Source organism: Macrobrachium nipponense, chromosome 8 (genome assembly GCF_015104395.2).
Source record: "Macrobrachium nipponense isolate FS-2020 chromosome 8, ASM1510439v2, whole genome shotgun sequence".
Lineage (NCBI taxonomy): Eukaryota > Metazoa > Arthropoda > Malacostraca > Decapoda > Palaemonidae > Macrobrachium > Macrobrachium nipponense.
Window position 1 is genome coordinate 36,774,958 of NC_087203.1, and position 21,106 is coordinate 36,796,063.

At 40.8% G+C, this 21,106-nt stretch overlaps 1 protein-coding gene and 1 long non-coding RNA gene across 5 annotated transcripts in view; one reads left to right on the forward strand and one right to left on the reverse strand.

Moving 5' to 3' along the window:
* Window positions 1-21,106, forward strand: part of LOC135222673 (phospholipid-transporting ATPase ABCA3-like) — a 177,648-nt gene that overhangs the window by 140,219 nt on the left and 16,323 nt on the right. For all 4 annotated transcript variants that reach the window (XM_064260831.1, XM_064260834.1, XM_064260832.1 and 1 more), the window contains 9 exons: window positions 4,388-4,499; window positions 4,632-4,753; window positions 5,234-5,396; window positions 7,672-7,893; window positions 14,551-14,763; window positions 16,289-16,406; window positions 16,573-16,774; window positions 19,224-19,411; window positions 20,430-20,600. In XM_064260831.1, the coding sequence (XP_064116901.1) occupies window positions 4,388-4,499; window positions 4,632-4,753; window positions 5,234-5,396; window positions 7,672-7,893; window positions 14,551-14,763; window positions 16,289-16,406; window positions 16,573-16,774; window positions 19,224-19,411; window positions 20,430-20,600 (1,511 nt within the window). The remainder of the gene's footprint in view (window positions 1-4,387; window positions 4,500-4,631; window positions 4,754-5,233; window positions 5,397-7,671; window positions 7,894-14,550; window positions 14,764-16,288; window positions 16,407-16,572; window positions 16,775-19,223; window positions 19,412-20,429; window positions 20,601-21,106) is intronic.
* Window positions 16,681-21,106, reverse strand: part of LOC135222675 (uncharacterized) — a 38,149-nt gene continuing 33,723 nt past the window's right edge. The window contains exons 2-3 of the long non-coding RNA XR_010316306.1: window positions 19,210-19,323; window positions 16,681-18,471 (exon numbers count right to left, since the gene is read on the reverse strand). This is a non-coding gene — a long non-coding RNA (uncharacterized LOC135222675). The remainder of the gene's footprint in view (window positions 18,472-19,209; window positions 19,324-21,106) is intronic.

The following is a 21,106-nucleotide window of genomic DNA, read 5'->3' on the forward strand; positions in this document are numbered from 1 at the left end:
GATGGGTAATTACATGAGGGAAAAGAGCATAATCTTTAGGCATAAAGGACAATAAAAGAGGTAGATACAAGAAGGTTATAAGAGTAAATGGATCTTAGCATACAGATGGAAATAGAGAGCTGCTGTCTGAAGAGAATAGTGCTATACATAATAATAGGGTGTTTTGAAGTTATATGTTAGAGGATATAAGATGGGGAAATATGAAATGATAGAAATGTAATGGTTGATGTAAACTGGTGAATGCTTTTACATATAAGTAACTGTGACAGATGGAAGAAGGCAATATATAAAAATTTAAAAAATCCCATGAGTTACGGGAATTACAGTACATACAAACAAGATGATGAGGTATGCCATTGACCTGCTATACTCAGTGACAAGTGTACAGAGTATTTCTTAAGGACAGAAAGATTTCAGAGGAATAGGTAAAAGAAAAATGTCTCCCGTGTGCCGGAGGTGTTTCAGAGTGAGCGCGGAAGCGGAAAAAATATTTTTTTCAAAAAATCACAGTTTTCAAGATTAAAGAGTTCATTTTTGTCTCCTTTTTTTTGTCATTGGCTGAAGTTTAGTATGCAACCATCAGAAATGAAAAAAATTATCATTATCATGTATAAATAATGCGATATATGATACCGCAAAAACAAAATTTCATATATAATTGTATTCAAATCGCGTTGTGCGCGAAACGGTTAAAGGTAACAAGTTACTTTTTTTTTCGTTGTAATTTACACTAAATTGCAATCATTTTGGTATATAACACATTGTAAAACAATAAAAGCAACACAGAGAAAATATTATCACAAGATAATGCATGAATTCGTAACGCGCGGACGTAAACAAATATTTTTTTCAAAAATTCACCATAAATCTAAATATTGTCCTAGAGACTTCCAATTTCTTTCAAAATGAAGACAAATAATTGAATATTACTATACTGTAAAAATATTAGCTTACAAATGCAGTTTTTGACCATATCTGATGAGTTAAAGTTGACCGAATGTCGAATTTTTTTATATATATATTTTTTTATATGCAATTATTTCGGAAATAAGAAAAGCTACAACCTTCAAATATTTTTTGTTTTATTCTACATGAAATTGCTCACATTTTCATATATAAAACTCTATGAAATGCCTAATATGAAACGGAGCAAATACTCCGAGAATGGAACGTACGCATTTCGGAGATTTGTGGCGGAGAATCCACGCGCGGAGGGAAGGAAAGTTTTTTTTTTAAATTCACCATATATCTAAATATTGTGCTAGAGACTTCGAATTTGTTTCAAGATGAAGATAAATGACTGAATATTACTAGACTGTAAGATTTTTAGCTTACAATTGTGTTTTTCGACCATTTCGGTAGAGTCAAAGTTGACCGAACGTGGTTTTTTTTCTATTTATCGTGATTTATATGCAAATATTTCAAAAATGAGAAAAGCTACAACCTTCAATTATTTATTGTTGTATTCTACATAAAATTGCGCACATTTTCATATATAAAACTTTATGTAACGGCTAATTTAAAATGGTGCAAACATTACCACAATCGCATGTATGATTTTTTTCGGAAGAGTTACCGCGCGGACGTAAGGAAAAAGTTTTTTCATAAATTCACCATAAATCGAAATGTTGTGCTAGAGACTTCCAATTAGTTGCAAAATTAAGGTAAATGATTGAATATTACTAAAATATAAGAGTTTTAGCTTACAATTGCGTTTTTTGACCATTTCGGTAGAGTCAAAGTTGACCGAAGGTTGAAATTTTGGCACATCATTATTTATATGAAAATATCTCAAAACTGATAAAAGCTACAATCATGAGTATTTTTTTGTTGTATTCTACATAAAAATGCGCACATTTTCATATACTATAATACTCCATGTAACGGCTAATTTAAAATGGTACAAAAATTATGTCAGTGACAAAATAATTTCCGAGATGTGTCACAGATACTTTTTAGTGCGGCAAGAAAGGAATTCGCGCTTGCGCGCCTGCGTAACGATTGTAAACAAAACAACACCATGATCCGTGAACTCCCAGCATCCCCCAAGGCGCGTGATTCAAGAGTTTTCGGCTGGTAGGCCTAAAAGTATTTTTCCGCAAATTTTTAAAAAATCTTTTGTATGTTGACGTAAAATACGTCCAGTCGGCACCCGAGAGACAAAAAATGTCGACGTAAAATACGTCCAGTCGGCGTATAAGGGTTAACTGCTGATAAGCTTTTATGTATTGAAGATTCTGATTCTGCAGTTAAAAGCCTAATATTACAGTAATTTTTTTTTTACTTTAGTGCTAATCCACTTTGGAAAAAAAAACTTCTGCTTTGGTGTGAAAGCGTTTTCTAGCGAATATTAATACGTATCTCTCTTGTTAAAACTGTAATTTCCTCGAACAGACCAAAAATCTATACTTTGACAATGACATGACAATAAGATAGCAAAGAGTACCTTCTCCTCTCATGATTGTCTCAGTACACTGAAATTCTAACTATTGACCAAACAGGAAATCCACTGGCTACTAATTCTTTCAAGGGTACAATGAAGAAATTGACATAAGCTTTAAAATCCTTTCACTACATTTATAAATCTGAGGGAAAAATAGTAGAACATAGAAGATTTAGCCCTTCTCAGTATCAGAACTTACAAATATTTTCTCTTGTAAATGTTAGTACAGAGGGCAGTATACAACACTGAATAAACAAAATATATATATAATAACTACACATTGAGGTAGTAATGAATAAAAACTAAGAATAGCAGAACTATATTACAATAAAACCCAGGTACTAAATGTACTGTTTAATTTGATGATGGCTAAAGCAAACACTAAATTGAACATGTACTGCATACAGACAGGCTTTAAAAAGAAGCAAATGAAATTTTAGCATTACAAAACAGTGCATACGGTTTTCATATTTTCCTTGCATGATGCTCATTTCACAGATATAACAAACCCCCTTCAGATATGAACTAGTACTTCCCTCCTGCACACTGCTGAAACTCACAATTAATGTTCTGCCCATCTCCATTACTTTAAGGGGACCGTCCGCTATGATGTCTATTTTTTTTATTTATTACGCAAAATACATAATTTTCATATATGTTTTAGATATATATAATACCTTCATCATATAAAAATTTCAAGTCATTAGATCAAAAACTTTTCGTTTTATTAGCAAAAATCATGATTTAAAAAAAAAATTGGTAGAGTTTTCTCCGCTAATATGACATCAGTTGTATTGAAAATCATACCATAAAAACTTCTTTATATACGAAACAATTCTGTGTGACAGAATTTTTATTTTTTTATTTTTTTATTTTTTATGAATTTTTTTTTTTTTTTTTTTAGTCTAGACACTAAAAAAATTCTAAAAAAAAGAAAAAAAGATATCAAAATTCTGTCACACAGAATTATGGGATTTTTATTCCTCTTTCCAATGATATCTTTCTCTCTAAAATTGGATAATAAATAACCGAGTAATGGTTACCGACATGCGCATAAGTATGTTTTTGAGTTATGAGCTCCCAAAGATTTGCTATGTAAATTTTCGCTTTTTTCTTACAAAAGTCAAAACAACATTATTATAATTACTTTATTTGTACTTTTATTGTTGATTTCTACATCAAGGATCGTGGTCCTACCCCTAAAAGTGGTGTTAATACCCTCAGCGTGACACCAGATAATGATGTTGATGGCGAGACATGAGACAATGAGGGCAGCTGAAAACGATTAATTTTCGTGTTTTTCTTTCAGCACACTCCTGGCCTTCGCTAATTTTGCTAGCCATAGTTGCTGAGTAGCCTTCTTGATCTTAGGTAACTTCGGCATTGCTATAAGTTCACTAAGAAGTTATAAAAACAACGTAAATAGCTAGTAACCAAACGCAAGTGCCTACGTGCGTGTAACTACTTTGACGTCTGTGGCGTAACCGAGTCATTCTCCGAGTCTCGCCTATAAATAACCGCTCTGAGCAGCTCGCTTCTCACCCAGTGTCACAGTACCTTTCATTGCTACCAGATGTATGAGAATTTCGAAAAAAATCTTTAAAAATCGCTGTATATATGCAAAAATAAACACGCAAAAACGATTCTGTCAAACTCAAGTCATACAGACGACGCAGTTACGATGATGTCATCATTTAAAAACCGCTATATCTTCATTATTTGTGAAAATAATTGGCTGTAACTTCTGGAAAGCATGCACGGCATGTTTCTGCATAGATACAAGTAATAACTCAATTTTGTATTTTTTCAAGTTGACATGTCATCCGCCATAGCGGACGGTCCCCTTAATATCCCTTAAGGAATGAGCTATTTGAAAATCTTATTACACAGGGGCTGAGTTTGTGGAATTTCTTTGGTTTTAATTCTGGCCAATCCTTTTTGCAGTTAACCCAAGATATGAGGCAGAATATTGGATTTCAAATTGGTTTTAACCTGGCATTTGGCATGTCATTTTTAGCGGCTTCATTTGTCATCTTCTTAGTCCAAGAACGCAGCAGTAAGTATAAAAATGGCATAAGATCACTTTTGTTTTTTACCATATATATATAGTAAAATGTACCATATTTATATAGCTTTGCATAAATAATCAGAATGCCTTTTACATTAATGACATTCTTGTTTTATACAGCTAAAGCAAAGCATCTCCAGTTTGTATCTGGTGTCAACTTTCTTACATACTGGGCAGCCTCTGCTATCTGGGACTACATAATCTTCATGGTTCCATGCTGTTTGTGCCTTCTTTGTCTTTTTGTGAGTATGCATTTTAGGTTGTTTACTTATGTGTACACAATAATATTTTTTGAGAGTATGCTTTATGGTATGTTCTACTGTGTATGCATAAAGTCTGTATAAAGGCACACAAAAATATGCAGTCTGACTCTTAATTGTCACAAAAGAAAGGTAAAAGAGTAAAAATCCTAAAATGCAATTTAGTTTGCATAGCATCATATACAGGGTTAAGTGAGGAAATGCGCAAGAAAGAGAATATCATTAGGTATATCTTAGTACGTACAGTACTATTTACTAATACGTAGAATTAAGGGTGACCATTAAGCAAATACTTTTATTTGATATACTACATTGTTGTTCTTTCATACTCTCAGGTTTAAAGCAATCAGAACTGTCATGTGCTCATCTATTCTCATTAATAGTGAACATGTATTTGAAACACGAATGAGAATTCACTGAGAATTTAAATTTCTTTATTGACAACAATTTCCATTCTTCCAGGCCTTCAATCTTGATGGTTTAAATGGAGACCAGCTAGGAAAGATAATGATAGTGTTCATCTTCTATGCATGGGTAACACTTCCCCTCATGTATTTGTGTTCATTCCTCTTTAATGTACCTGCATCAAGTTTTACAAAAATGATTATCATCAACATCATAACTGGTAAGTACTTAGGCAAACATTGCATATGATAATAGAGTCTGACTTCCCAAAACTTCTAGGTGTGTGTGTGCATGTGCACATGCGCTGCATTATTAACTTGCAGAAATATGCATACAGTATCCATAATTCAGTATGTATATGTACCTAAATTAATTTGAGTACCGAGCACTTTTTATAAACTACATTATACCGAATCTAGCTGTGGTAGTGTCATTTTAACCTCTCAAAATGTCTTATATTAAAATTGGTATCCTCATAAAAAAGTACAGTTCATGTTATTGTTGTACCATTTTTTTTAAGGATTAACAAATAGTCAGTACTAATGCACCCATCATAGCCATAACTACAACGTTCCAACATTTTATTTTTTCAATGCATACAAATTGGTTATACTTATAATTAAATAAATAAAGTTTCACTTTCAATTAAATAAGGAAGAAAATATTAATGAATAGGGAAAACAGAAATTGTTCCTTTCTCTCTCTCTCTCTTGTGGGAGTTTTAACTCTGTAATATTTTAAATCTAAAAGTATGGAAATTTGTCTTACTCAACAGTGATAAATATAAACTCACACTCATGCTAGTGTTTGTTATGTGACACTGAATTAAACAAAGTGAACTTGGCATTGACTCTTATATAACAGTAATTAATATCCATTCATTCAAAGTAGTGCTAGTTTCAGTTACATAATAGTGAAGTAACTGTTTAAAGCTCTCTGTTAAGATAGCCATAGTTCATATTTCAAGTTGTTTTTACACCTAACTGAACTGTACAGAACAGCATAGCTCTGGTTTTAAGCTATTGTTATGTAACAGGTGAATCATAGTAATAGCATCTCAGATACACACTTATAATGTTTTTATGTACAAAGTTGAAATGTTTACTATTACATATTCATGTTCTTGTTATGCTGAGCACAACAGGCAAATTAAATGTTGCATTCTTGATCTTAGGATTTTTTTGTCATACGGTTCAAGTAAAGTAATTAAATCTACTCTAGGTGCAAAATAAGAATAATTTTTAACTCCTCAAATTTCATGCAATCCATGAATTATGAAATTCTTTGTAAACCAGCATCTCTGAAAATGCAGAGTACATCGAGAGTAACACTGCTTCATCTCATCCAGAAAATGAGAGAGAGAGAGAGAGAGAGAGAGAGAGAGAGAAGAGAGAGAGAGAGAGAGAGAGAGAGAGATTATAAGTTTAACGGTAGTATATAGGCAGTCCCCGGTTATTGGCGGACTCAGTTATCGGTGATCCGGTTTTATGGCGCTAGACAGCAATTTATGGCACAATAACGGGACGAGTTCCAGTTATCGGCGCCATAAGGGTGTTTATGGCGCCGATAACCGGTTATCAACGCCTAAATCACTGAGTTTCAGTTAATGGTGGTTTTTGCTTATCAGCACACTCCTGGGAACAGAACCCACGGCAATAACCGGGGACTGCCTGTATTCTTGAATTTTGAATTTTAGTGAAAAGTATGAATAGATCAGTAGTTGAATTGAAATGTATTAAGAATGTATGTTGCCAGTGATGTAGGCTATGGTAACAACCTACGTATTACTATAGTAGATTCACATCAACCGTGCATCTGATGTCTAGGACACACCCTTACGACGCACCTGATTGGCTGTTGATAAGCCAGTCACAGGGCTGGAAATGCTCAGTCTCTCTAGAGAGTTCATATAAGCAGGATGTTTGTTCCAACTCTCCTGAGGGATACTTTTTTCAAAACTATCCCTCAAGAAAGGTGGTACATACATCCTGTCTATGTGAACTCTCTCGACAAACAGAGTTTCCAGTCCTGTGATTGGCTTATCAACAGCCAATCAGAAGCGTTGTAAGGGACTGGCCTAGACATCAGATGCACAGTTGATGTGAATCTACTATAGTAGTACCGAGTTTTTATTTGCTGATGAACTGTTATGAAGACCATTGGAGTTCATATAACAAATGCTTTGAAATTATAAGAAAAAAAGTTACTTTCCTATGCCTATGAACTGCCATTCAATGTTATCTTACATTTTGAAACACTACTCATTATTAAAATGATATATTTTTCATATTTCCATTTATTCAATGACATCAAGAACCTTGGCATTATTTATAGTTTTTCATTTAATAATATTTATAAATGTTTCACACAGCTTTATGAAGACTAAAATCCAAGAAATTAATGTAAATCTCATTAACAAAAATAACATGAAAATTCCACAATAGTATCTGTGGCCAATGTACAGGGACTATAGTTTATTTTTGTCATTGAAACAGGTATGGCCACTCTCATCACAGTGAACATTCTGCGCATACCAGACCTTGAACTTCGACATGTTGCTGAATATTTGGATTGGGTATTTCTTCTCTTTCCTTCCTATGCCTTGGCAGCTGCTTTCACAGATCTGTACAGTAACTGGCGGTTCACTGGCATTTGCAAAAGAGAAATATTTAGCCTCTTGTGTGGTCTGAAAGCATTTCCCAACCCATGCTGCAAGAGTAAGTTTTATTTATTTTTACAGTAATTTTTGTAATGTTGGATAGCCCAATATCAGGAGTTAAATGTCGGCTTGTTTACAAAAGTTGTTAGTTCAGGAGTGCATTGTCCTATTAGGATATGGTCAAAGAATACATTATATTTTTTAGCAGAATTCCAGAAACTTCACACTCAAGTCATTTTAGTTAGTCCTATAATTTAACCTTCTTCATGACACGATATAATATGTAGTTACAACTTCTTTGAAATGCAGTGCAATTAGTTCAAGATATCAATAGTACTACCCTAATTACAATTAGTGAATATTTTGAGAAATATCACAAATTCTTGGTAATTTGTATTTTTCCTAGCGATACTTACCTCGAACCATTCCATAGGAGATTCCCGGATGTCGATCCGGGTCCGACCAGAAAATTCTGGTTATATGCCGCACCCAGGTCAGGCCTATGCCCCAGGGGTCGGAGACCAAGCCATCCTAATGACCTATAGACCAGGCAAGCCTGGTGCGGGTATAACCAAACCTTGACATGTAAAACTGTGGTTTGTACTGAGAACCATACGCACTCCTGCGTATCTTACCTGAGTATCCTGGATCCTCGCTACCAACCAAAGGCCCAGGGATAACAAGGATAAGGATTAGGGGGGATTTGAGGAAAAACCACACACACTCACATACACTCAATACACACCGGCCCGTCCACTCCAAGAAGATTGGAGAGGGGACCTAGACCTGTTGCTGGCCTGCCACCACGGGGCCAATCTCAAAGGCATCGAGCGACCTTCTCGTGCAGTCTTTTAGATAGTGGGCTGAGAATGTCGACTGCTTATTCCAGACTCCTGCCCTCAGGACCTGGTCCACTGCCATGTTCTTTGAGAATGAAAGGGACACCCCAATTCCCCTGATGTCATGGGGCCTGGCTCCCTCTGGAGGGGAAAGGCCCCCCTTCTCGTAGGCTCTCCGGATGGTTTCTCTCAGCCAAAAGGAGATGGTGTTTTTCGAGGCTGCCTTCTTCACCCTTCCCGTGGTGACGAAGAGGTTCTTTACCTCCGGCCTGAATCGGGCTGTTCTTTCCATGTACTTCCGAACTGCCCTCACCGGACAAAGGAGGAGATCCTTAGGCTGGTCCGATTTCGGGAGGGCAGGGATGGAAAACTCCACGAACCTGAGATCCGAGCTCGAGGGGTTCTGATTCTTAGCCACGAAGGAGGGGACAAACCTGAATGAGAGTTCCTTACATCCCCTCGTGTGGGTCACTACATACGAGAGGCCGTGGAGCTCCCCCACCCTCTTCGTGGAGGCCAGGGCTAGCAGAAACACTGTCTTGAGGGTCAGCTCCCTATCCAGGATGTACTGGAGCGGCTCGAACGGGGGCTTCCTCAGGGAATCTAAAACTATTGCAACATCCCAGCGGGGAACCAAGCCAGCGCTGGGAGGACACTTCTGCTCAAAGCTGGTTATGAGCAAGGACAGAGGCTTCGAGTTCCCCAGATCCAGCCCTTTCAGGGAGAAGACCTGGCTCAATGCGGACCTGGCTCCTTTGACTGCTGGAATTGACAGGCCCTTGTCCAACCTCAGGTAGCTCAAGAATTCTGCGATGTCTGGGATCTTCGCTCGGAGAGGTTCCAGGTTCCGCTTTCTACACCAGGCCCCAAAAACCTTCCACTTTGCCTGGTAGATGTTAGAGGAGGATTCCCTCAAGTAACTGGACATGTGAGAAGCCACCCTCCCAGAAAACCCTCTCCTATTTAACAGCCGCTCGATAGTCTCCAGCCGTGAAGGGAGAGGGCTGGAATGTTCCTCTGGAACCTCTCGAAGTGGGGCTGTCTTAACAGGTCTGGCCTGGGGGGCAGCTCCCAAGGGGGAAGAGAGGCCAACTCTAGAAGGTCCGGGAACCACTCCCTGTCCGGCCACCAAGGCGCCACCAACGTCAGGGCCGCCCCTTTCGCCTTTCTTAGATGGTTGAGGACCTGCCTGAGGACTCCGAAGGGAGGGAACGCGTACATGTCCAGGCCGTCCCACGGGTGCTGGAACGCATCCTCCCAAAACGCGGCTGGGTCCGGCACCGGGGAGCAGTACACTGGCAGTTTGGTGTTTAGCCTTGTAGCAAACAGGTCCAGGGATGGGGAGCCCCACTTCCCTATTAGTTCCCTCGCTACTTCGGGGTGTAGGGACCATTCGGATCCCACCACCTGACCCCGTCTGCTGAGGCCGTCGGCGATTACGTTTTTCTTGCCGGGAATGAATCTTGCCGTCAAGGAGGTCCCGAGGGCGTCGGTTTGGCTCAAGATCTCCTCCGTCAATCCGCAGAGATCCCTTGATCTCAGGCCTCCTTGCTTCTTGACGTAGGCGACCACCGTGGCATTGTCGCACATCAGACACACCGAGTGTCCTCCCACTGCCTCCTTGAATGCTTCCAGGGCATGCTTTACTGCCAAGAGCTCCAGTTTGTTTATGTGGAAGGTGCTCTGCTCTTGCGACCATATCCCCCGCACAGAGAGGGAATTCAGGTGGGCCCCCCAGTCTGCCTTCGACGCGTCCGTAAACAGGAGCATCTCCGGGGGCACTGACCCGAGGGGCACACCCCGATGAGAGTTTGCAGGATTCAGCCACCAACCGAGGGCCTTCCTTGCTGCCAGTGAGATGGAAACCGGCTTTTGAGGTGTTTCCTCCTGGGACCACCCTACTTTCAGGTCCCATTGTAGTGGCCTTAATCTCGGCCTTCCCTGGGGGACTAGTTTTTCCAGGGAGACCAGGTGGCCTAAAAGCCTTTGCCACTCCTTTGCCGGTCTCGGGGGGTGGCTTAGGAAGTTGCAGGCAATTTTTCGGAGGTTTGCCAGCCTGTCCTCCGAGGGGAAAGCTCGCCCCACTTCCGTATCCAATTCCATCCCCAGGTACACCATCCTGGTGGAGGGAGCTAGAAGGGACTTCTCCCAGTTCACCATGATTCCCAGGGTTTTGCAGAAGGCCAGGAGGGCGTCTCTCTGTTCTACCAAGCGCTCCTTTGAGGAGGAAAGGAGTAGCCAGTCGTCTAGGTACCTGAGAAGGCGTATACCCCTCTTGTGGGTCCAAGACGACACCAGGGAGAACACCCTCGTGAACACTTGCGGGGCCGTTGCCAGTCCGAAGCAGAGTGACTTGAACTGGAAGGTCCGGTCCTCCCAACTTATGCGAAGGTATTTTCTGGAGGACGGGTGTACCGGGATCTGGAAGTAGGTGTCTTTGAGATCCAGGGACATCATGAAATCCCCTTGCCTCACGGAAGCCAGCACCGAGCGTGGTGTTTCCATCTTGAAGGGCGTCTTTAGGATGAATGAGTTGAGGACCGAAAGGTCTATGACCGGTCGCCACCCCCCTGACGACTTCTCCACCAGGAAAAGTCGACTGAAGAACCCGGGGGAGCGATCCACCACCTGCTGGAGGGCTCCCTTCTCCAGCAGTGCCTGAACTTCTAGCCTTAGGGCCTCCCTGTGAACAGGGTTCCGGGGCTGAGAGGCCAGATTGGCCGGCTCCCCTGTCAAGGGAGGCTTCTGGTCTAGAAAGGGGATTCGGTAACCGTCCCTGAGGACCTGGACTGTCCAGGGCTCGGCTCCGAGATCCTCCCAGTTCTGCCAACAGCTCGAGAGGCAACCCCCCACCGGTGGCGAAAGACACGGTAGAGGGCCTCGACTCCTACTTCCTCCTAGGGAAGCGGTTGTTACGACCCCTCCTGGAAGAAGTAGGGTGTCTGGGCCTGAAGGGTGCTTGGGAAGGAGGGAGGGTCCTGGGGGAGGACTGAGTTCCCTGGTCTCTCCAGTTCCGCAGGGGTGATTCCGTGGGGGGAGCCGAGAGGGTCCTATTCTGAGGCTTCGGCCTCTCACTAGGTCTTTTCGGCACCGACTGACGTAGGGGAGGGGCCCTATAAACGATTGGGCCTTGGCTGGCCTTCCTCCCCCGTTCCACAGACTCCTCCACTAGCTTCTCTGGAAAGAGAGCAGCTCCTTCCACTGGGGCGTTTCGAAGGGTCCTTAACTCCCTCTCTGGAATGCTCCTAGGGAGTTTGGCCAGCACAGAATCCCTCCTCCAAGATCCAGTCACCCAGGACGAGACCAGTTGGGTCGTGAGGAAGCCCAAGGACTTACCCCCCGACAAAATTAGTTCTTTGAATTGGGCAAGAGAGGCCTCGTCCCTCAAGTCGTGGAGGGTGGGGAACCTGGCTACCGCCCCGGACCACAGATCTAACCAAGAAGCCACATGAATCGAGGTCCACGCTGTGACTTCCATAGCCATAGCCTCCTGGTGAGAGAAGGAGACTAGCCCCGACGTGAGCCTCTCTTCTGAGAGTCCGGGCGCTAGGGCTGCCAAGTTACCTTCCACGGATTTGGGGAGGAGAGGGGCACCTCCCGGGCCATATAGCCTCCTCTGACTCGGCTTAGACGCTGGGAGTAGTCTAGCCGAGGAGTGCCAACGTAAGGAGTTACTGGAGCCTGCAATGAGTTTCTCCACCACCGTCAGGGCCTTCTCCGTATTGTTGGACCTAGGGAGGCTGAGAGAGGGCTTGGGTTCCTCTGGGTCCCTGAACAGAAAGTCCACCGCCATGGATCTGTTGTCCTCTACCGTCAGGGCTGGCTCCTCTAGCCGGTTCATGGACCTAATCAGTGAGAGGACTCTCCTAAAAGCAGAACCTTCATCCACTGGACCCAATTCCTCCAGGGCATTCTGGAGTACCTCCTGGATAAGGGTCTCTTCCTCAGCGTCCCGCGACAGAGGAGAGGCCCCAGACCCTAGCTGGAGGGAAGCTGGAGAAGCTCCCCGGAGAGGGGCTCCTAAACCCGGTTGCACACCGGTCTCCTGCAAGGGGGGATGCCCCGAACGCCTGGCCCATCCCGAGGAGGTACTCATACCTGAGCGGTGGAGGGGCTCTGAACCCCCTAAGGAGGTATCGGCTCTAGGCTCCATCCGCGAAGGCGACAATCGTGTGGGAACACGGAAGAAGGGAGCCCGCTCGGTCATGGAGGCCAACCCTATGGCTGACGAGACCGAGGCAGGATCCACCGGGACCGAGGGACGAGTAGGGAGGGAGACGGCTGGGAACCCCCCATGAGAGACCTTCCTGGGGGCCATTGGGGTGGGGGCCACCCTCGGGGAAGGAGAACGCCGCCGCCCCTGGGGGGAGTTGTCCCGACGCCTGTCACTCCCTCTACGATCCCGGCTACGATGATGAGAGCGGGAAGAGCCGCTCGAGGACGAGGAGTAACTACGTCTCCTGCGTCTCCCATGACGGCGTCTCTTCTTGGAGGAGCGTCTCCTCCTACGGGAGGATCGCTCCCTTGAGTAGGAACTTTAAGAACTCCTCTCCCCTGACGAATTCCGACGTCTCTTGCTTCTCCTCCGGCGACTCCCGTCGCGGGGGGAACGCGAGGAGCGTTTCGGCCACTTCGGGGACACCTCTATCACAGCGGGACCGCCCCTGAAGGCCGCTCCCAAGGCCATTCCCGGCTCCTCCTGTCCCCTAGACGGGAAGCCCCAGGACGGGAATGCATCGTCCTTCACTGGGGATCTGCCCGGAGTACGAGGGGGAAAGACATCCCCAATGGCAGAAGGGAAAAGGGTTGGAGCTGGGTGGTTGGGTGGATCCGTGACCGGGTAAACCGGCCCGGGTCCGGCCGCGAGCGGCGAGCTCCGCTCGAGAGCGGGAGGGGCCGCAGCGAGGCGAGCTGTAGTGGGGAGAGCCGTAGAGGGGAGGGGCGAAGCAGGGAGGGCCGAAGCGGGGAGGGCCGAAGCGGGGAGAGTCGAAGCGGGAAGCTCCGCAGAGGGGAGGGACGGGTCCCCCCCCTGCACCGATGCCAAGAGAGAGGACCAGGACGGGGAGCCCTGGAGCTGCAACCGCGACCGGCAGTCCCTCAGCACCGCGGAAGCCTCCGGTACCACCTGTTGGGGAAACGACTCATCGGGACCCCCCCTGGGGGGAGACCCGGCAACGAACTCACCTAGGCCCCCTCGCTGGGAGGGGGCAGGAGAAAGAACCTGCAGAAAGGCGGGAGACTTCCTCTCCGACAATACCGAAGGAGAAGGGGCGCCGCCGTCTCTGCTGCTGCTCTCACTCCTCGATCCCCGCGAAATCTTCGCCGACGAAGATTTAGACTTCTTTTTCTTCTTAGTGGAAGCCAAATCCCACTGATACGATGGCCAAGAAATGCACTCCACGCACGTGTTGGCTTTAGAGCAAGCGCCCCCCCTACACGAATTACACAAAGAATGTGGATCAATCAGAGGGGGCGAGAGAAAAGCTCCACAAGCCCGTCCTTCAGGACCGGGGCAACGACGTTGAGGCTCCGAGGCCGACATCACACAAAAACACGACACACGCACACAAAGCACACACACGGACAAAGGATAAGGGCCGGACACCGGACGAGCAGGGGCGTATGCACGCTCCTGCGACCAGAGAAGGACTGGCTATAGGTCATTAGGATGGCTTGGTCTCCGACCCCTGGGGCATAGGCCTGACCTGGGTGCGGCATATAACCAGAATTTTCTGGTCGGACCCGGATCGACATCCGGGAATCTCCTATGGAATGGTTCGAGGTAAGTATCTCGCATCGGAACAAATAATCTTTTTAGGTATACAGGTTTTATAAGCTTTTCTGTATTATAAAATCGTGAATTTTTTTTCTTTCAGTTGATGAGAACTGTGGTACTTTTGGCTGTGTTAAATGGAATGAAAACTTTGTCGCATGGGAATCACTGGGAATAGGACGTATGCTCGTGTTTATGGCACTGGAAGGATTTGTGGGCTATATTATCATTGCATTAATTGAAATGAAAGTTTTCCAGGAAATACAGTATTCTTTGACTCGTCTGTGGCATAAAGCTACTGTTGGACAATCTGTAGGTATGTATCATATAAAATTTCTTGTCACTGTCAGTACATGTACTATTATTGTAAATCTAAAGTACCTGTTGTCTAATCAGATCACTGTTTCCTTTTTTTCTATATATTAGTTTAATTAGACCACTGTTTCATTAGTTTTTATATTTCTGTTCAGTACATAATTAGTCTCGAAGTAGTTTAACCCTACCACTGAAATTTTTTTTTATCTTTTTGCATGTTAATCTTACATAGCTTAACCAGACCACAGAGGTCTTACTTGTATACTCTCATAGTGTTCTTGAATGAGCAAGGAAAACTGGAGTAAGACAAAGTTAAAGGGGAGAGAGACAAAATGGAACTGATGAAACATAAAAGGCAGAAAGCACTGCATCTACATATAGGGAGGGAGGAGTAGGATTGCAGTAAGATACTGCAAAAAAAAACCTACTATACTGCATACAGTGTGCCATACAAGATATACTGTAAGTAGTACCTCTTCAGAAATGCATATAAAGAAATAATACCATCCATTCATCATATAAAGAGGGTTAAAAAACCACCAAGGTGGCAAGTAGATTGTTGCATCTCACAAAACTATGACAAAGGCAGTCATTTTTATTTTTAGATGTATTTTTTCATATATATTAAGTTTTTAAAATATATATGGTGATACATAGTTTGCATTCTGTCATTTATGCCTGTTCTGCCATTAACTGATAAAGCATACTGCTCTCACCTAATACTATAATTTAGGTTGCAGAGTTTCCTCTCAATACAGTTTGCCCATAAAGAAATGACCACTGTATATCGTTATCATGTTATGTCTAATCAAAATTCTGTTACTTGAATTAACAGTGAATGTATTCTAAATCATTTAGATCAGATCTATGGTCAAGTCTGAAATTTTGAAAAATAATTTGAAAGATTACTTTGGGGAAAAATTGGGATCATATACTTTGGCAGCAGGAATGTCATCTCTGTCAGGAGAAAGATTCAATATATGTACAGTGAATCCCGGTCCATGACCGTATTAGAACTTGACGTAATTGGATTTCAACTTTAAATTTAAAGTGAATTCTGCATCAGAGCTCGAACAAAAAAACTGGAATCCGACCCGATGAACCATATGATTTTCGTAAACAAAAGTGTTTCGGTCAGTCTCCACACGTTGGCTAGTGATGTTGTTGTTTAAAGCCAGCTCACTCTGCTGCTATTGTTTTGAGCAAGTACACGCTTGTATAGGAATATTTCCTTAGTTTTTTGTGGCTTTCTGTACTGTATTTTCATTTAATCGGATCCCACAATTAAACTTGAGATTATTGGAAAATATGAAAGAGGTATTTGTGTGACTGATTTAGCATTTTATTTTTAATATTTCATTAACTTACTGTAATAATTAGGCTTGTTTTTCAATGTTTTATTATTAGCAACAAGTTTTGTTCCTACCCATTACAGGACATAATGTACCTGGCCTAGCCTATAGTGCTTGGTCAGCCATCGGAAATATGATTGTAGCTTTAGCTTTATATAAGAAATTTCTTTGCAGATATTGAGGGTAGTACAGATAAACTTGCACATGAAGATGAAGATGTTAAAGCTGAGCGTTTACGGATTCAGAATTCTACTGTTGAGCAATTGTGTATTACAGATAAGCTTGTTCTTCAGTAAGTTGAATCTTTCATTTTTAAGTTATTTGAGCTAATTTTATTGGCATATTCTGTTTAAAATTTATTTTCTTAACAGTTTATTTAAAAGTGTTATAATATGTGTAATTCAGGAAGGTAAAATTCTATGGAAAAATAATTCAACTTGCATATCTTTTGTACCTAGGAACTTGTGTAAAACCTACTCAGGAAACTTAATGGCAGTAGATCACCTGAACCTAGGTGTTCCATTAGGAGAATGCTTTGGTCTCCTAGGCATCAATGGAGCAGGAAAGACAACGACATTTAAAATGTTAACAGGAGATTTACAAGTGTCTATAGGAGATGCATATGTCAATGGATACAGTATAAAGTCAGATTTAAAAAAGGTGGGTATTTAATTTTACACATTTCATTGCCATTGAAATATATTTTTTATGAAGTGATGAATAAATCCATAAAAAATTAGCTATAAATTCAAAGTACATACAGTCGACCCCTGGTATTCACAGGGGATATGTACCACAACCTCTCGCGAATGGCTAAAATCCACGAATACTTAAAACCCTCTAAAAATACTTAGAACTGCCGGTTTGATTATTCAAACACACACACACACAAAAAAAACTCTAAAGATGCTTATACCTTAGTATTTTAATAGTTTTATCACAAAAAGTGCATTTATTTAGTTATAAAAATCATATAAAAATACAGTAATTAGTGAATATTTCCCAGTGAAAAATACCACGAATAGGCAAAAATTCCACGAATAATGTGTATACATGAAGTATACATGTTCCATAGAGAAATCCGTGAATCCAGAACAGTGAATAGGCGGGGGTCGATTGTAGTACAGATGTTTCTGTCGGGAGTGTACTGGTACTTGAAAAATATGGTGAACATAAGAAGGTATGAGAGAATCATATGTGAAGATCAGTGGGTGCTCCCAAACCTTTTTAAAGCAATGACCAATGTGTCAGGCCGATCATGGTCTAGATTGGAAGGGGAAGGAAGAAATGACCCATCTCTTAAAAAGATGGGAGACTAAGCAGAAATCATGGAAATTGAGAGCAGGGAATTCTAATGATTGGAAGTAAAGGAAAAAATTAAGTCCTAAATCAAGCCATATGAGGCCACAAAGATAATTATATCAAGAATATTTCTTTTATTGACAGGAATCTTTAATATAATAATGTTTGGAAATATTAGCCCCAAACTAGGGTACTGGGCACAGGTAGGTCAGTAAATCAACTGTCAAAAAAGTGACGTTAATGGTAGTTCACCCACTTTTCAGGTCTATCTTGTTACCTCAAGAAACATTAGCACCATTGCTGGCTGCTATGAATTATTACAGAAACATTATTTGTTAAATTTATGTGAATGGCTGATGTATAAGCTTGGTTCAGAGATTACTTATTTATAATAAATTAAACAAAACTACTCTCCCAAATTTTATATTTGTATTCATGAACATACAAGATGTTTGCTCAGATAAGTCATCCAAAAAATTAAGTAACATATACAAAGCAGCAATTAGCATCTCTATCTCCTCAAACAGTTTTATTTCATTTTAATCTTATTTCATCTTTATTATTATATTTCCATTTTAAATGCATTTGAACCAGAAATTTTTTAACCATAAAACAGTTGAAACCCAGTATTCATGGGGATGTGTACCACAACCTCTGCAAATAGCAAATAGCTGAAATCCCTGAATACTTGACACCTCTCTAAAACTGCTTATACATAACTGCCTATTTTGATAGTTCAAACACCAAAAAAAAAAAAAGCCTTAAAAACATTAACCAGTATACCTGAGTTTTGTTGCAAAAACTGTATTTACTAGTCACGAAAATGAAAAAAAAATACAGTAATTAGTGAATACTTCTCTGAAAAATACAGCAAATCGGTGAATGTTCTGTAAATAATATGGATACACGCAGTCCCCGGTTATCAGTGGTATTTCCATTTCAACGGCGTGATGATATGCAAAAATCGCCGATAACTGAAAATTGATGCTTATTGATGCCTGTACATATATGTTCCACCGAAAAATCCACGAATAGGTCAGGCCACAAATCTGGAACTGCAAATAGCTTCCGTTAGGTATTGGAGATCTGAAATATGCGTGGAGTGAACATGATTTCACCTTTCACAAATTGTTTCTCATATTTTCCTCAGAAATGTAATTTCATTCATTTTACTTTCTTGAGAATGGCAACGTTTACTTACTCTTTCAAAGACACTGAGGCGTTTATAAACTGTCTATTGAACAAAATAGTACATGGTAATGAGGAATATACTATTGAAAAGTAAAATTTTGGCCAACGGACAAGTGCTGGGACCTGTGAGGTCATTCAGCGCTGAAAATAATGGAAAGTAACATGGGAGAAACAGAATATGAGCAGAGGTACCGTAAAAGAAATGAAATGGGTTGCAGTGAGGGGCTGAAGGGATGCTGCAAAGAATCTTAACCAATGCTTACAGTGTGAGGTGCACTGTCGCAGTTACCCCCTGTGAGGTATTACAGGCTAATGAGAATTAATCTCAATTTGATATCATTTACTTAAACAAAACAAACAATTCTCACATTTTGTAATTTTTTCTTTCTGGGTTACAAAAAAGTTCTCATTTGAATTTACTATTGAGATTTGGTATTTCTATCTATTCATGGATTGTTAAATACTGTAACAACTTCGTAGTACGTACTGTAGTGTGTGAAAAGTCAGTCTAGACCGTAATACATATTGCATTGTATTTTTAAGATATATTGTATATTTTATTATAAAACTATGCGACCTTGCATACAGTGTCATTAACATACCTTCTCTTCTATAGGTGCAACAGCAAATTGGATATTGTCCGCAGTTTGATGCACTGCTAGATCAGATGACAGGGAGAGAAACACTGAGGATGTTTGCACGATTAAGGGGCGTTCCTGAAAAACAGATCGATGAAGTAATTTCTAGTTTAGCAGACCAGTTGATTGTTACTCAACACCTAGAAAATTTATGCGGAAATTATAGGTAAGAATTTGATTACAGTATAGAAAGTAAAAAATTGCATTTGCATTGCATCAGAGCACTTGCACACTACTGTTAAATGTTGGATACCCTATCAAATGACAGACATGACCCATGAGCATACAAACACCCAGTTTCAGGAGGGAAATGAAGACAAAATTATACTATTTGTTAGTTTTCCACAAGAAATTAGTAGCTGAATTTTCAGCTATAGTTCTGGAACTCTTAGCTAATAATGCATTTGTACTATACCATATACTCTAGATTTTTATGTATAAAGTATATTTCTTAATATATGCCTGTTCATATAGAAAATGGGAAGACAGTATTAAAATTACACAGTACTACAGTACAAACGGTGCATTGACAAGTTGAATGCACAAGCTTTGATTTATTTTGTTGTACATGTTATTCTTGATTGATTCATAAAGTGTTGTTCATTTCAAGGCTTAGTAGCCTCTTGGTGTATTAAATTTTGGTTTATTGTCTAAATACTGCAGTACAATATATTTTACACTAATATCATTCAAGACAAAAAATTGATCAGGTTATTTTATGTTTTTGGGCCTTTGCAACTGTCTCTCACCTCAGAATTTGTTACTATCAAATAGAATTTTTACTTTCGTAAAAATTTTGCAAAACAATAGTTATTAATTTGGAATAGAGGGCTGTTTGAAAAATATTTCATGTTTTTGTCAATTGTTTGCTGGAGACAGACGTTATGCTTTGTTGATTTAGTTAAAAACATAGCCATTATTTAAAATTGAAGTTATGTTGATGTTGATGGCATTTAAGTGAGCAAGGTTTTTTCTTTAGTCTACAGCATCTTGGTAGCCTAAGTGTTAGCTCCTCAGATACCTCTTCATTACATATAAGACCCAGAAGATATTTACGTATTTTAAGGGAGCCATATTTTGTAATAAAAAGCAAAATTTCATACACTGTCTGATATGATAGCCTGTTGTACACAAAATAGTTCTACTATTAGATACTAATCAACTTTCCTGCATGCCATTCACAGTGGAGGGAACAAACGTAAACTAAGTACAGGGGTAGCTTTGGTTGGAGACCCACCTCTTGTGCTTCTTGATGAGCCTACATCTGGAATGGATCCAGTAGCCAGAAGACTTTTGTGGGATGTTCTAACAAATGTACGAGATGCTGGACGAAGCATTATTTTGACATCTCACAGGTGAGTTGAATTTCAGTATCAAGCATAAACAATTGCTGGTGAATTATACAGTAATTTAATGATGCAGTATTTTACTCTGTACTAATAACTTCTTCATTGAATGTTACGTACTTTTAATGTGGGTCTGTTAAACTCAGCCAATATAAATTTTAATAAATTTTGGGAACCTGAGGAGGTGAATGCATTTGGATTAAAATTCTTAATGAAATAATCAGGTTACACAGAAATAGCATTAATACCTGATGTTGGAAAAATATAAAGCAAAATTTAACTGTCATAACTTTTTGGAAACCCATGTAGCCTAACAGGTAATAAAATTCCAATCTACAATTGACAGTGTGTAAAAATTGTAATTTGGGTTTATCTTGGAAAGAGAAATCAGTCTACCTCTTTCTGTTTGGTTGGTTAGCAGAATGTACATATATTAGGAGGTTCTTTGGATTATCCCGTCACCCCAATCCTAGCTGTGTGTCTTTCTGTCTTCTGTTTTTCATCTGTTCCTTCTA